Genomic DNA, 16,082 nt, shown 5'->3' on the forward strand with positions numbered 1-16,082 from the left:
GTCTGCACTTGCCAGCAGATCTATCCTGAAGCAGTTGCATATCCTGCGAAGCTCTCGACCTACGACTTCCGCAACTTTCAACGTGTCGAGAACGCGAGATTCATGGTGTTTGGGAAATGTCAAAAATCCTGGTGATTAAAGTATTTGTTCAGCAACTGCTTCCCGCACTTTTCAGCTATCGGTGGCATCTCGCAATTCCTGAGACTAGCGCTACACTGAATAGTTAGAATGTAACGCGGCTATTTCCATCGCTTGCAGGAGTCAAAATACAACGCTTGAGTGCAGATTTTCCGTCCAGCCTCATGGCATCGCGCACAGTTTTGCGCTACTACTTCTACACACCAGATCTCGAAGTTGAGTTTACATGATGGCGGCAGGCGTGTAAGACAGGCTGACAGCCACGGGCTTCTTCCCGGGCGGCCAAGGCATACCGAGCCATATGATCGACGTTACACAAGATTCAAATTGTAGCAGTCAGCACACATTCGTTATCCATGAGTAAGTCATTCTCTCGTGAATGACCTAGCATCCCGAACTCTCGCACGGTCGCTTGAAACTCTCCCAGGTCAGCCGGGGAAATTAATCCTTTTTGATGAGTCACAAAAATCCCGCGTAAAGTGGAGGGCAAATGACCGAGTGCAATACATTTCAAGCTTCTGATACGGATGTAAGGAGGAAGAACGGATTGATGATGTTGATCCGACCCCTGAAGCCACATGTTTCCGAGATCACGTGTGCAGGCTTAAATTAGAAATAGGACTAGTCCAGTTCTAGCTTCCGTCCTTAGCACTGAGGCACAGCCCTCGCTGCACTGCTATTCCAATCCTTCGACACCTGCTGGGTCGGGCAAAATGTTAAGCTTTTTTGACAGTTCTGTCTGCATCCCTTGAGCATCAATGCCTTTACCAAAGTCGCTATTGCGTCGCCCTGTTCGTCGCACCTCCACGTCATCTTCGACAGGAAAACCGCAGCGAAAGCGATGTCGCACCTGTAACAACCTCGATCCAAGAGACCACTCGAGCTCAATCTACCCAGACGAAGATGAGAAAGATTCAAAGGCGCGCTTAACCTTAACAGTTGACGCTTTGGCGTTATCAAAGACGAAAAGCGTAGCTCAAGCGGGGTGTCGATTTTGCAATGCCATCATGCAAGCTTTAGATGCGTTCTTTGAAGAATGGAGAGGCACGAGAGACAAAATCTGCATAGAATTACGAGAAAAAGGAACGATCAAGGTGAGCATCGATAGTAAACGCCGGAGAGAGGAGATTGTCGAGCTTTACGCTGGATCCGGTAGGCCAAGATTCCCCTTTTCACATGCTTTGGTTTTGTTTTCATGCATTAGTTGGCGGCTTGAAGTCACAAGTATCACTACATAATCTTTCTGTTCCGGGACCAGGAAGCCAATTGGTCAAAATACACCTGACATGCTGCAGCATCACGAGCGCCGTGGCCTACACTTGGAACTGCACATCATATTCCTGTCAACTCTGGTTCGGACGAGACCTTCAACTTCATTCGGCGATGCATTCAGGGTTGCGTGGCGAACCCGAAGCACACAGCATGTAGATTTTCCTGCAAGTCATCGATATCTGCTCCAAAACGACTCTTGGACGTTGGCCGTGCCACGTCTCCTATTCGTCTTATTGACACTCAGGGAAAAACCTTTCAATATGCGGCTCTGAGCCACTGCTGGGGCTCTGGTCCAAGGCTGACTACTACCAAGTCCAATTGGGCAAAGCTAGCGGTAAATATTTCATTCGATACTCTGCCCCCCTTATTCCGGGACGCCATTGTTATTACTCGGCAGCTCGGCTTACGCTACATCTGGATAGACTCACTTTGTATCATACAGGATAGTTTGCGCGATTGGGAGACAGAGTCTTCAAAGATGGGTAGCATCTACCAGAATAGCTACATCACCATAGCCGCAACCAATTCTGGGGATGGCAGCGCAAGATGCCTAGCTGAAAGGAGAAAGCCCGTCAAGATTCCGTATGAGAATACGGTCAAGAAGGAGTTCGCGCTACGCGCAAGAAGAGTGTTGGATCACCATCCCAACACAGATCCAAAAGGTGGACCGGCGAGACCAATAGGACCACTAAGCTATCGAGCGTGGTAAGTGAAGGACAATAGGAACCCTGCGTTGTAATTTGGCTAAGATTGTTCTTGTAGGGCACTGCAGGAACATGTCCTTAGTACCAGAGTATTACACTACACGGAGACTGAACTAATCTTCGAGTGTAAAACGTCATATCGCTGCGAGTGCATGCCCGATCGCAAAGCGTATCCAACAACGCCCGCACTGATTCCAAAAGCCGTAGCTAGTAAGAGGAATGGTGCTGTGTATGAAGCATGGCAGCAAATTGTCGAAAAGTACTCGGCAAGAGACCTCACTGTCCCTGGCGACAAATTTCCAGCAATCTCTGGTATTGCAAGCAAGATTCGAAAAGCTACGCACTCGGAGTATTTGGCAGGATTGTGGAAGGGGAACATCGCATCAGACTTGCTGTGGAGCGCGTCTTCTCAAATATCAACTGCTCCTGATCGCTTTGCACTCGAAACCTGGCGTGCACCATCGTACTCATGGGCTAGTATCGACACTGCTGTTACGTACACACACCTGGACGACGAAGAACGAGAAGCTTTCACTCCCGCAACCTTGCTGACAGCATCAAAAACCATACCGAAAGGCTTGAACCCGCTTGGCACGCTTGCCGACGCATCCATCACGGTGCGCGGACCTACCATGGAAGCTACCCTATGTTCGGAGCAGAATCGCGGAATCTGGGAGTACATGCTTCTGGTCAAGGGAACCAGCTCGATATCATGCACACCTGATTGTCTGCTGGTTGACGCGCTGATCAAGACTGAGTCCAATGGAGAAGAGCAAAGGACAACTCGACGCGCGAAAAACAATGACTCTCTCGGGAACTTTAAATCGCCTGTTTTGTGTCTAAGCGTTGCTAGACACGACAACCTCATATTTGGCTTGGTCCTTGGTGTCTCCGAGCGACTGCCCAATGCTTGGGAAAGACTTGGCACATTCGCTGCCGGTACTGAAGCCATGCAGAACGCCAATGAGCAAGAAATTATGCTCGTATGACCTGTCATGAACCTGAGTTCTAGACGTCTTGGGGGTGGGTCGTGTCACGTGCGTTCGCGACTAGCGAGTCGGCGGTCGAAACATATTGAAACATCCCTAATGTCGCTAACCACTCAACGGTCCGGCCCCTAAATGATCGACCACTCAGCACTGGAGGTGGCTTCCGCGCGATCTCTCCACGAGTGCGCGCACAGCAAGTCTCCGAGAAGGTTGGCGTTTGTTTCCTTTGGCCAACGGGCGTTCAGTCCTGGTGTAAATGGCATGTTTCATGGTCAATCTTGCTTATATGCCTGAGGGTATCCGATGATGTAGGCGTTCTGGCTACCTCACGATATCCTTAGGATTTCTTACATTCTTTTGTCGCCTTGCCCACAGTGCTTGATCGCTGGTCGTTGTTTTTATTTCTATTGTTAATCTGTAGATCAGTCATTCTTTAAGCAACATGTTGCACTCCACACTCCTTCTTTCAGTCCTCGCGAGCGCGTTGGCAGCGCAAGCCTCACCGCTGCTTGCAGATTCATTGCTTCCCAGTTTCGCACTTGTGACACCGGGTGCGACCATCGAACCTCCTAGTTCGACTGCACCAAAGATTACACCTACTTCGAGCCCGGTAGACAATGACCAGCCGGATCCATACAACTCCTCCATCCAGCTCCCGGCAACTCTATCGTTCAATCCCAGTCAAGCACCTGCTTTCACCGCGGAACCAGGCGAGCCCGACCCTTCCTCCAACGTAGCGTACCCGAGCACGCCATGCTCTACTCTGGCCACTGTCACACCTGCCCCTATCCCAATCGATGACGACCAGCCCGATGCCTCCAACTCGTCCGTCCAACTCCCGGCATCCGAATCCTTCAACCCCAGCAACGCACCCGCATTCACCGCAACCTCCGGCGGCGTTGATCCCTCATCCAACCCAGTATACGCCAGCAGCACACCCTGCTCGTCCAAAGTAGCATCCACTGCAGCTCCCAGCATCGCCACACCAATCGAAACAATGACTACAAAGACTCCTTCAAACGGCAAAGCCACTCTCTCTTCATCTTCAGCAGCTGCACCAACACCAGCACTCAAAGACGACAAAACACCCTCCGACGCCACAAAGCCTACGCCATCCAAGCCCACACGCTCTCCCGTCCCAACTAGCAATCGCCCATCCTACCCGATCGGCGGCTCAGGCCCCGCTGGCATCGATCATCCTAACAAGCGTCCCGCGTTCGGTTGGGGTCGTCCGCGTCCCGCTGGTGCATGGCCCGGTCGCGTTGCGGGATGGCCAGTTCGTGGGTCTGGGAATCGTGCGAAGCCGACTCCTGTGAGGCCGGTTGCTGGGAAAGGAAAGGGAGAGGGAAAGCCGACGAGCACGCCGTGCAGTACGCTTCAGACGAGGGTTAGGGCTACGCCTACGGGAATGTAGGGTAGTTTAGAGAAGGAAGAGGATGTATTGGCATTTGCCGTTTCTTTGATTTGATATCCCATTTTGCATCTACTTCTTTTGCCCTTGTATTACGCGCATTACTTTTGAGAAGGGATGGACCGTTCATAATTTATTTTTACCGTGACGTGTCTGGTTTTCTAGCTTAAGAGATATCTGAAATACAAGACAGCTAACTGTACGACTAATTTGCGAATCTCGGTACATTGAATCCTCTTACTTTGACTTCAGAATCTAACTTGTTCTTTCTGCTGGTTGGTGTCTTTTGGTCTGCAGACGGTGCTGCTTCCGTCGACGTTGGGTTTGCTTCACAAGCAATCCGAAACGTTTACAATCCATCATCGGTCTCGTCATGACTCGGCTGACTCGCTTCCTCATCTGAGTCTCCGTCGTCTTCCACTACACCTCCATCTTCCTCATCAGTTGTGTACCACCCGTCTCCTTCGCTTTCGTAATCATCCGGCCAATCTGAATCGCTCTCAGAATCGAGTTCGGACTCTGATCCAGACTCCGAATCGCGATCATCGGCCTCCTCTTCGCCTGCCTGCTTCAACCTCACACCAATTCTCTGTAACTCTGCCTCGTAGATATCCTTTTCGACTCGTCGCTCCGCGCGAACGGCTCTCATCCGCGGTTTCCAAACTCGGTTCATGAAGGTTACGAACGGCTTGGTGTATGTGGCCCATTTGAGTTCAAAGTCCGTGGTCAGATTTTCGAGAAGTTCGATGTCTTCTCGCTCAAGATCATATATGACTTGTGCTTCTTCTGATGTCGGACGGTAGGATTTATCTCTAATTTCCTCTCGTACTCGATAGCAGCAGGTGTGCGTGAGTGATAACGCGTCAAATGTCAAGACGCGAAGTATGGCTGAGCTCATCCAGGTTGCAGTAAGATTTTTCTGGGCGAGACGGAAGATATGAGGCTGTATTGCTCGATGAATTCTTTTGCGTGTTTGCCTTAGGCAGGACCGGATGGACCCTGAAGACTCCCAGTGCTTTGCTAAAGCGCCTCCAATAACACGGCAGCCTTCTTTTGAACAGTAACAAACACAACTATCCGGATGTCCGAGAAGCAGAAGGTCACTCACCTTTTCTAAGAGCCCAGTGGACTCATATAGGGCAGCTGAACGAACGAATTTTCGTACATATACGTGGATTGGTGTAGTAAGGAAGATCGGATGGATCCAAAATGCTCGGGCACCGTGTTCCAACAGCCATCTGAAGATGGATAGCTGTGGTAAATATTGAGGACCGGGCCCTGACCAGTATGCATTACACCATAATGGAGTGCCGTAGTGCCGGACGATGTTGCATCCGTCATGATGGAAAATACATCCCATAGAATTCAAGTTGCGATGGCCAAACTTCCAGAGGCTTTCTGCGCCAGGAAGGCTAAGGTAGCCATGGTACAAGTACATCTCACTCTCTCCGGCATTGCTCGATCCAGGGTCTTGAAATGCGGCCAACGAGTCGTTAGGGGGAGATAGAAAACATACTAAATCATCGAACACTTTGGGCCATTGAGTTCTTTCCAATCCTCTCCATTCACTCGAAAACCAGCTTTGGTTGGTCTGTATCCAATCTTCTTCGGTGACTTGTAGGTTTAGTGTTAGTAACACTACCATTGACCGCATGGCCTTCATGTGAAGAGCAGCCCTCCATAAGATTGTGGCAAGACTACTGTCATCATCTGCCAGACCTTTCGAAATCAAGGCCTCGATGCCCTGCGACCATGCTGCTAGAGCAAACAAGTTCTTAACCTCTGCAAGCCTGTGTGTTACATCTTCTCTAATGTGCGATGTAATGAAGTTGCAAAATTCGACTTCTGATCGACGCACAATCGCCAGGTACAGATCGTCATCTTCGTCAAGGGCTGGAGCAGGTTAGACAAAACACACATGAAATCCAGTAAATAAGTCTGTAGACTCACCAGAGGTAAGCTCTTCAGATTTCAGAAGCTCTGATAATGAATCGTACAGTTGTGAGTTCGCGTGGGGGTCATTGTTTTTGGGAGTATATAGTGACCAGTCGCCAGTTCGTCGTGCTAGATGACGCAAAGTTTCATATTCAGCTCTCCCAGATGAATTAATTGAAACATTCCACTGAAAACTCACGATGGGTGTACTGTATTTGTTAGCCTTGTGTGGGACAGGGTGAGAAGCTTACAAGCCCCATGCGTTTGGCTGATTGAATGGAACGCTTCCCGTCAAACAAATGTCTAATAGACTTTGTACTCCATCGATGAGATCAGTCTGGGGACAAGAACGAATAATTGATACGTAAATAAGAGTTAAGACAGCCTGCTTTGATTAGGAGTGTCTTGCTGAATTTCGCGAAGGAATTCACATGTAGAATGCTGTTGCCATGTTCGTCGATGTCCAAAGGACTGAAGTCTTTACCCAGGGTAGCTTGAAGCGCCATGGCTGTTTCTGATAGGATTTGTGTCATTCTCTCTCCGTCCTTTGGCTCCCTGAAACGTAATGCAAGGAGGGACCTTTCCGCATCATTAAAGATCTTGAAGGCACCCGTGTCCTGCGAAACAACAGCAGTATATCTCAGCATGGGAGCTATGGTATTCCAGCCTTTCGTTCTTGAGCTTTCCCATCCCACCTGGATGCAAGCTTGTAGAACCTTGTTGTATACCATGAATTGGGCCGCAACCGATCGCATGTGGTCCGAAGCTGCAAATTGGGTACATTCTGTATCATGCTGATATGATCCCACCGAGAGTATAGACATCCAGCGGCGGCGTTGAAACGATTGCTTTTTCTTTGTACGGCATCGACACAGTGGAAGCAGACTGTCGTTTGCACCAGCCCTTTCTAACTCGAGACTGTGGGAGTTATAGCTTTCCAAGGACGACTGGACGTGGTGTTGAACGTTCCCAAGAGTTTCGATAGCATCGGCAAGGATCAAAGGGGCTACGAGAGCTGGATCGTGAAGAGATGAGACGCTGCGTGCCTGTTGGACATTCAGTATTCGTAACCATGAATTCTGAGTCAACATGAGCACTTACGACAAGTTCCAGCTTGCTTCCAACAATTTTTGTGCAGGCAGATATGTGATCTCGCAAGTCCACCATTTCGCGGGATAATGCAAAGTCGTGTTGGCGCTGCGCTTGAGAAACATCGTTCACGCCTCGATGTATCACTTTCAGGACGCTCGCTTGGCTGATCAGGCTCTGCTCCATGCTTGTCGCCTGGTGCGAAATGGCATTCAGTCTTGGAAGTTGGTCATCCAGTCTCCGTGCGATGCCATCGAAGCCAGCACACTGTAGCGCCAGGCTGAGATTGTCTTGGAACCTACTCAAGGTCGCTTGCATATCGGCGAGTGTCTCCTTCCGGTATGGCCAGATGAGTCTCTTCTTGACATCTCGCAAGCGGGATTGGATGCTTTCTGTCTGTTTCGTGGTGTTGCACCTGTCTGCCATCGCCTTCAGCCTCGCCAAAGCGTCCTCACAAGCTTTTAGCGCTATATGCAGCTGCGACGACGGCACATTGTTGTCGATTTCGAAGCGATCCTTCACCTGTCGCAGGCTTTCGAGGATGCTCTGTAGGCCTTCGACTTCCTGTAATACGCTGTCAATGTCATCGTGGTAGCCTTTGTACTTCGAGTAATAGTTGTAGAGGATTTGGCAAGTCTGTATCCCGAGTGATGTGATGCCCACAGCTGTCCCAGCGACCGAGAAAGGGTCGGCCATGGTCTGTCGAGGAAGGTAGTTTTGACGGTAGGCTAAAGAGCGGGGCTTCCAAGCAGGATATATGAAGGTGCGGCACGAGGCTGAAAAGACCAGGAGTAACGTGCATCCTGCATGGCTTTGTGGCTGTGTGGTAAGCGACAAGGTTGACTGATAGGCTGAACTCTGTTAGGTTTCAGACTTGTTGACGCAGCTTTTGTCTAAAGAGGCAGCGACGACATCTGGAAATCCAGATGTCTACACCTCGCCAGCCTTGGAGGTGGGCACACCTCGGGCCTGCACGCGGCCTGATTACGTGCTCTACATACAACACATCACACCACGGATAAATAAACACCCACTCTCAACGAAGACACTGCGATGATTCCAATTTCCTATCCTGCTCCCAAATACTCATAACGCCTCACATCGCTTTCGCGGATCCCTAAACACCATGCTAGCCATGCAATATACCTCTAATAATGCTACTTGCCAGTCCAGTTCCCAACCACCCAAGGAAACGCCCTGACGCAATGCAAGATAAAACATAGGAAATAAATAAAATATACGCCGATTACACACCAGTCCAGCCCCGCCGCCTCCTGACAGTCGCTACGTAGCCGTTTGCCTTGTCGCTTTCGGCGGCAGGATCCTACTCCTTGCGGCCGGCTGTACTAAGCTCGCCACCGCTTGTCTCTCTGCGCCTGCGGACAATTTGCAGGCGTGGAAGAGGAGGGGCGTTGGCGACGGGGGCGTCGTTCTCGCCGCTGACGTTGACGTTGCTTTGACGGCGGCGAGAGACTGCTTCGCTGAGTCGACCTTGGCGGGCTTTGGGGAGGCGGGAAGAGCTCGTCGGAGGACGGTTGCTCGCATCAATACGCGCAAGAGACGATGCTGCGTCGCGAGATGGCGGGCGCGAAGATTGACGAGTTGATGTCGGTGTACCTGATGGACCTAGCGCGGCGAAGGAAGTCGAGGAGCGGGCAAGGACTGGTGGTTGTTTTGTGCGGCCAGATGATGCTGGCGCGGTTGGGTCCTCGGCGAGATCCCACATTGTTGCGGATTGGCTTCGTGCGATGCGATCTCTACCGCTGCCTGCATGCGTAGGCGTTCCCGACATGATCGGGATAGTGAAGGAGCCCTTCAGGCTGTTGGGTGTTGGGGGCGTTAGACCCATGACTGAGCTCACGAGAGTCGATCCTGAACTTGAGCCAGAGCCATCCCGACGGCCCGCAGATGAGGCAGGTCGCCTGAGATTCATACCGACGCCCGAAGCACGGGATAAGCTGCGCTTACCGGTTGAGCCGGTACCGATGCTGTTGAGATCGACTTCATCACAAGCACGCACAAGCTCTTCTGCCATTTGCCGTACTAGGACGGCACCATCGTGCTCCACGAGCCAATTAATACGCTCGTAGCAGCCGAAGGCCCGAATGAGCCAGCACCCTTCATCCTTCGCATCGCAAATGGTGCGCAGGATACGGAGGAGATTCAGACGTGTAACAGCGTCCTTATGACCAAGCCTTTGCTCGGTCCGTTGGAATATTTCCGGTGCTGCAAGTGACGCAGCGATCGGCGGAGATAGACGAACCAGCTTTTGAAGTGGTTCGAGCATGTTCTCAAATGTTGATTGAGAAAGCTCCGCCGAAGTGTAAGCGGAGATGATTGCGGTCGTGAAGTTGGTTTGTGATGAGAGAAGGTATTGCTCAACACGGGCGGTCTCTTCCTGGAGCCTGCGTGTTATGTTAGCTTCACGAAGTATGTAGAAAATGGGATGTAGTCAGTACGTACCATACAAAGATAGCATCCAGGGCCGTCACCGCCCAATTGCGGTCATGCAACAACGACACATAGAATGCAAGACCTTTAGCGTCCCACAGCATCTTACGAGCAACCTTGCCCGAATTGACCATCTCAAGCAGTACTGGTAGAGCGAACTCCTTCAATGGACCGCCTTCACGCACCACATCCTTCAATAAGGGTATGATGTCTGAAAGTGCCGCCTCTTCCTGTCTGCTCTTGTTGTGGCGGCACAGATTGTACATGGTGTTGAGGATCTGGTTCGATATTTCACGATGGAAAGGTGGTAGTCGTGCAGGGTCGGATGCGGATCGGTTCATGTTGCGGGTCATTGCGTCCTTCTGGCGTGTGGACTTTAGTAGTTCGATTAGGATGTCAATGGCGTTGGAGTTCTGGAGCGCTTCGTGGGTCGAGGAAAGCGAGCTTAGGTTTTTGATGAATTTGAGCATGGTTATCTGATGGGGCGGAGACATCTTTCGAAGATCTTTGAGAACACCTGTTTTCGTTAATGAAATGTTGTTCGGGAACAGCAAGAAGGAATGCGTTAGCACTTACGTTTCAGAATCATACGATCCGCCACAAGGTCCTTCACGTGGCTTTCTGCCTGTGAGAATGTGAGGAATATGTGCACGATGCGTCCAACAATGAGCTTCGCAACCTCTCCGTCTTCCTCCACCATTCTGTTAAGGACCAAACTGAGTGGATACAAAACACTCGATCTCGAGAAGATGCGACAAAAGTCGTTCTTGGGTGTTGGTCCTTGTAGCTCGAACACACCATATACACCATTGACCCCGATAAGAACGAGGTCGCGTTCAGCATCAATGTCTTCTTCAAGAAACTCCACCAGAACATCGATTCCACCACAGCCGATGAACATCTGTAGTGTGAGTGTGCTTGTTTGGTACATCTGCCGTACGAAAGCGGCAGCCTCCTTGCGGATGTCGCTGGGGTACTTCTTGTAGGCAAAAGCAGAAATAGTTGATATACCTCCCAGAAACGACAAGCTTTCTTGTGCTTCTGAGTCTTCAAGAATGATGAGGTTGATAATTTTGAGTAGAGGTAATACGACGTCGTTCGGTGGTTTAGTTCCTAGGATCTCAAGAATTGGCAACATACCATGGCTGCGTAATATGACTGAACGCTTGTCCGGTGACTCGTACAGTACTTGTAGTAGCTGATCGGCAATATCTAGAAGTACATCGTCCGGCTGGCTGGTCTTTAAGCACCCGACAAGGTTCTCGGTCATCTTTGTCAGTCGATCATCGCGGTCTCGAGCAACATTGTTCTCCAAATTAAGGTTATCCAAGCCTTCATCAAGGTTGGCGAACGGGTCCATGTCATCTTCATCCGCAATGACAAATGAGCTGGCCATCTTCGATGTGATCATGGCAAGGCTGCTATGTTCACTACCACTATCGCTCTCGGCTCGACTAGTGACAACGTGGGGATGTCTGATGTCACCGAAAACATCTGAGAAATCGTCGCCCTCGTCCTCGGCGTACTTTTGAATCTCGATTTCCGATTGCGTCCTCTGCAATTTACGAGTCGAGGTCGAACTCGCTGAGCGTTGTCGGACGTTACCGCTCGACCTGGCATCGCGCGTTGCCTTCGGCGGCGCTTTCAAATCACTCGGATGGAACAGGCGGGGTGAAAACGACTCTGACGGAGAACCAGAAGCTGCTCTCGAGAGTTGTTGGGACTGTGCCAGCGCTGGTTGTGTATACTGCATTGCAGCGAGTCTCCGCTCGAATGCATCCTCGTCTGTTGGCATCAAATCCGAATAGTCTTCGATAGAGTCTTCGCGGAACAGCTGACTAGGTCGGGCCAGAGCAGCCACTTTTGTCTTGGGAATTTGCGCTGCTTTGGGAATGCCACGGAGATACGCTGTCTTTGGTTGAATGTCTTGTCTTTCTTCGATTTCCGAGGCATTTGATGTGGATCTTGAAGGAAGGACTGTCGCCCGTGCCTTGGCGTCATTGGCTTTTGCACTTCCCGACGCTTTCGTTGCAAAGCCTTGTGGTGTTTTCTGGAAGTGCTGCAAATTCAGTGGGCTCTTCACCGTGGCTTCACCGTCTCCATACTCTGCCTGTTCTGCAACACTTTCAAAACTCGCGAAAGCCTTCAACCTGTCGCTTGAAAACAAGCCACCAAAGTTGTCATGAGGCTTTAGGTGCGGCATCTGAAGTGCGCGAGGAGAGATGCTTTCAGCAAAGTCGTCATCCCAATTGTCGTCGTGATCAAGCTCAGGCGAACGAAACGATTCGGCGGTGGGTCTGTGTTTGGGGATATTAAGATTGACGTTGACAGGGTTTTTGCGAGGTGCCGCTGCAGGGCCGTTTGCCGGGGTGGGACTATTTTTCGGTGCACCCGCTGCCACGCGAGAACTCCGCCGAAGTGAATTAGGGGACCTGAGAGCCTCATTCCACTCCTGCACGGACTTCACAGCTTCCTGATATTCGGTGGGCTTGGTGGGGACTGCGGGAACGGTCCGCTTGGCGCTCATGATCCAGGGGTGCTTGAGCAGACGTTTGGCGGATATGCGAAGCGTAGGGTTCTTCTGGAAGCATTCCATGAGGAACTCGCGCAGGAGCTATTACTGTCAGTGTGCTGCTATAGACAAGGTAGGATAGATCTTACCGGAGATGCACTACCCGGGATTGGTGGGTGTTCGTCATTGACAATCCTAAACAGCGCTTGCATGGGCTGCAGCTTGTGATATGGCGGCTTTCCTTCGATCAGTTCGATGACAGTACAGCCCAAACTCCAGATGTCCGAGGACGTGGTAGCTCCAGATAGCTCAATGACCTCCGGAGCCATCCAATACGGTGTTCCAACGACGCTCGATTGGTCCAGACCTGACTGCTTCGTAGCAACACCAAAGTCTGCCAGCTTGACGAGTCCCTCCTTTGTAGTCAAGATATTTGCGCCCTTGATATCCCTGTGTATTACACCTTGCTCGTGGAGGTAGAGAAGACCATGAAGGGCCTGGGACATGTAGAGAGCGACGAGGTTTTCCGGGAACTTGCCGAAGTTCTTGCAAATGCTGTGCAACGACCCGTTTTCGCAGTATCTGCAAACATTAGCCCCTTGCTCGACGAGATGCTTGCAACAAAGATGCAATTGGGCAGTGCTTACTCCAGTATGATGTACAGGCTCTCTGAGCTCCTCACAAAGCCGTTGTACTTGACAATGTTTGGGTGGTTCAGGTTCTTGAGCAGGTCAATCTCCATCTCCATGTTCTTGAGGTCCGCTGCGCCCAAGTTTTCCAGGCGGACCTGCTTGATGGCGACCGTCTCTCCCGTGCCCCAATTCAGCGCCCGGTACACGCTGCCAAAGGCGCCCTTGCCCAGACAGTCTCCCAGCTGAAAGTCCTTGAGACCGGCCACGTCCTGGGCGGCCTTCTGGGCGGTGCCTTCCCGACTCGGGCGCTGTTCGCGTTCACGTGGCTGGCCATTGTGGTTGGAGGAGCTCGACGACTTCTTTGCGTGGCCCGGCGTGTTGGACTGCGACGTGGATGCTTGCGATGAGCGCGAGTTCGAGGCGGCGTGTGAGACTTTGTTAGGCGCATGTGACACCATCTTCACTCTTTGTCTTGGGCCAAGACCGGCTGCAACTATTTTCCGCCCCTAAGCCGGGTCGTGATGCTGCCTGTGGTGTGGGCTGTTGGCGGTGTAGGAAGCTTCGCGGAGGCGCCTCGCAGTGTGCCCGGTGCATGTCCCTCGTCCAATGCCCGCCAAAAAGCTGCCAAAGAATGGACGTTAATGCTCCCGGTGTTGATGTTTGCCCATGCGCGAGGGTGCTATGGGCATTGGCGGGGTCCGTCTCACGCCTGGTCGGTAGTGGCAGCTGCTATGGATTGGGGATCCTGGCCTCGAAACCGCACGTCCAAAGTGCCAGCGAATCCTACGATGCCGTGCCGCCTGTTCAATACGCCCGCGGATTCAGCAGCTGTCGCGTCCTCCAGGTGAGCAGCTGCGCATTCTCACGTGCGGCGTCCGGCTGTGAGTTGCGTGTCGAGCGAAGTGAATTCGGGCGAAAAGGGTGTGAAGCTGTCGTTACCCAAATCTCCGCAATAGCTTCCGGCCCACACAGCGACCGTTGCACATCTCGCTTGGCTTGCAACTAACAACGCCTCCATCTTGACGTTTTTTTCCTTTCGTTTGAGTGCCTTAGACATCACGGTCTGAACATGGCACGAGCTTTTCAAAATATTTCCAACGCGTCTAAGATGAGGCGGGACGACTTGCGTTAATTGTCTTACTCTCATAGGGCCGATGGGCGCGCTCTCACGTGTTGCTGCACACTTCCACGATCATCACCCGCGTCCTGCATGTTCAGCTACACCTAGTCCTTGCCCCGCGGCTGCAAATCGCCAACTATGGCGCAGAAATCACATGCAAGCAAGGGCACATCACATCCACCTGAATCCTAGATGAGCATCCGTATTGGTGGGGCAACAATGCGGGGACGGCACGCGAGCTGTGCCATTCGCCTAGGAGGCTAGCTAACGGACCAAGACATCACTCGTGCGGGATTGCATGCTCAACTGGTTCATTCGCCAGTCATTCAGTTTTCCTGTGCATCCATCTATGCATTCGCCATAACTCCATTGCTCCATGCTCGCATCCTTACTGGATCGACCTTAACGGCCAGCAACCACGTTCAGAACACCGCCATCGACAGCAATGATCTCGCCATTGACGTATGTGTTCTTTGTTAGGAACAGCACCGCCTGTGCCATCTCCTCGTCCTGGCCTGCCCGCTGCTGAGGAACGTGGCCCTTCCCCTGGATCTTCTCGTCCGGCACGCTACTCTTCTGGTTCTCGTCGCTCTCCTTTGCTGTCATTTCGGATGGGAAATAGCCTGGCGCGATCGAGTTGACGCGTACACGTATCTTCTGAAACTCGGCCGACATGAGCTTGGTGAGGTGGACCGTTCCACCCTTTGCGGCGTTGTAGCTGAAGTGGCCTTGGGCGTGGCGCATGATACCCGACATGGAGGAGATGACAATGACAGAGGCCGAGAGATGACCGTGAGACTCGGTGCCAGCTTGAAGGAGCGGCAGAAGCGCTACAGTGGTGAAGTATACTGATGTGACATCGGTGTTGTACGTCTCATTCCAGCCCTCGAAGGTCTCGTTGTTCCATAGCTTCTCTTTCAGATCCGTTGCATTCTCCTGGTCTGGCTCGGCCTTCTCGCCGCTGATACCGGCTGATGCAACCAGCAAGTTGATATACTTCTCCTTGGACGCCAGCTCCTGGTACATATGCTCGAGGTCATCTTTCTTGGTGACGTCGCACGGTCCCAGTGGGATGATCTGTCCCCCTCCGTTGGGGCTGTGTGTCTTTGTGGCATTCTCGAGAACTTCCTTGCGACGTCCTGTGATGTACACTTTGGCGCCGTTGGCCGAGAGAGCTTGCGCAGCCATGAGTCCGATGCCACTGCCGCCGCCGGTTACTACACAAACATAGTCTTTGACTGAGAAAAGCTTCTCTGCTCGAAGGTCGCTTGTGTTTGCCATGGTTGTTATTCGCGGCTTTCTGATTCAATCAATGGAGTTCAGAGATTACAGAAATATAATCAGAAACGTCAGGGGGGAGGGTGGGAGATATCAATTGCTGTAAAACCACGACTATGTCATGCTCTGGAAAATTAAAGCTGTTGACCGTTTATGACGTACCCGTTGTACCTTACGCTAAGACCCGGATAGGTTAGATCAAAACACTCATTCTGGACTAGTATACCTTCCCGATGCGCGCAACTCTCAGCCTTAGCTGGAAACTCCACTGCTTCACCTGTTCAATTTTCCACCCGGTTGAAGGAGTGCAGCACGCGAGATAGTCAGGGATCTATCGCGCGCGTTTTGGTTGCCCGACGTCGCGCATCGATTCAGCTCACGCTAACTAGCACGCGTCTGCCTGCGCAACCGGTCAGCTTAATCGGAAGGCGCACGCCGCCTAACCAGAGCAACCACGTGAGCAATCTGCTCACACTGGTTTCAACCTCGTTCGTTCTAATAAAATATCTTCCGTTATTACAAAGAACCGCTTCCTAGGAAGTGCAACACGA

The 16,082-nt window shown here is 51.6% G+C and overlaps 6 protein-coding genes across 6 annotated transcripts; 2 read left to right on the top strand and 4 right to left on the bottom strand.

Moving 5' to 3' along the window:
• Window positions 1-2,266: 2,266 nt before the first annotated feature.
• Window positions 2,267-3,103, top strand: SNOG_05167 (hypothetical protein; the record flags this gene model as incomplete). The annotated part of the gene is made up of 1 exon (XM_001795525.1): window positions 2,267-3,103. One exon carries the CDS (start codon window positions 2,267-2,269, stop codon window positions 3,101-3,103), a length of 837 nt encoding a protein of 278 aa, XP_001795577.1.
• A 442-nt stretch (window positions 3,104-3,545) lies between these two features.
• Window positions 3,546-4,495, top strand: SNOG_05168 (hypothetical protein; the record flags this gene model as incomplete). The annotated part of the gene is made up of 2 exons (XM_001795526.1): window positions 3,546-4,383; window positions 4,407-4,495. The coding sequence occupies 2 exons, from the start codon at window positions 3,546-3,548 to the stop codon at window positions 4,493-4,495; spliced, it is 927 nt and encodes a 308-aa protein (XP_001795578.1).
• Window positions 4,496-4,863: 368 nt separating this feature from the next.
• SNOG_05169 (hypothetical protein) lies at window positions 4,864-5,855 on the bottom strand (the record flags this gene model as incomplete). The annotated part of the gene is made up of 2 exons (XM_001795527.1): window positions 4,864-5,336; window positions 5,645-5,855. The coding sequence occupies 2 exons, from the start codon at window positions 5,853-5,855 to the stop codon at window positions 4,864-4,866; spliced, it is 684 nt and encodes a 227-aa protein (XP_001795579.1).
• A 926-nt stretch (window positions 5,856-6,781) lies between these two features.
• SNOG_05170 (hypothetical protein) lies at window positions 6,782-8,234 on the bottom strand (the record flags this gene model as incomplete). Its single annotated transcript, XM_001795528.1, has 2 exons — window positions 6,782-7,495; window positions 7,551-8,234. 2 exons carry the CDS (start codon window positions 8,232-8,234, stop codon window positions 6,782-6,784), a joined length of 1,398 nt encoding a protein of 465 aa, XP_001795580.1.
• Window positions 8,235-8,862: 628 nt separating this feature from the next.
• Window positions 8,863-13,591, bottom strand: SNOG_05171 (hypothetical protein; the record flags this gene model as incomplete). Its single annotated transcript, XM_001795529.1, has 5 exons — window positions 8,863-9,943; window positions 10,002-10,506; window positions 10,566-12,603; window positions 12,651-13,083; window positions 13,149-13,591. 5 exons carry the CDS (start codon window positions 13,589-13,591, stop codon window positions 8,863-8,865), a joined length of 4,500 nt encoding a protein of 1,499 aa, XP_001795581.1.
• Window positions 13,592-14,655: 1,064 nt separating this feature from the next.
• SNOG_05172 (hypothetical protein) lies at window positions 14,656-15,534 on the bottom strand (the record flags this gene model as incomplete). Its single annotated transcript, XM_001795530.1, has 1 exon — window positions 14,656-15,534. The coding sequence occupies one exon, from the start codon at window positions 15,532-15,534 to the stop codon at window positions 14,656-14,658; it is 879 nt and encodes a 292-aa protein (XP_001795582.1).
• Between the last annotated feature and the right edge of the window lie 548 nt (window positions 15,535-16,082).

This window comes from Parastagonospora nodorum, assembly GCF_000146915.1.
Source record: "Parastagonospora nodorum SN15 chromosome Unknown scaffold_7, whole genome shotgun sequence".
NCBI classification, from domain to species: domain Eukaryota; kingdom Fungi; phylum Ascomycota; class Dothideomycetes; order Pleosporales; family Phaeosphaeriaceae; genus Parastagonospora; species Parastagonospora nodorum.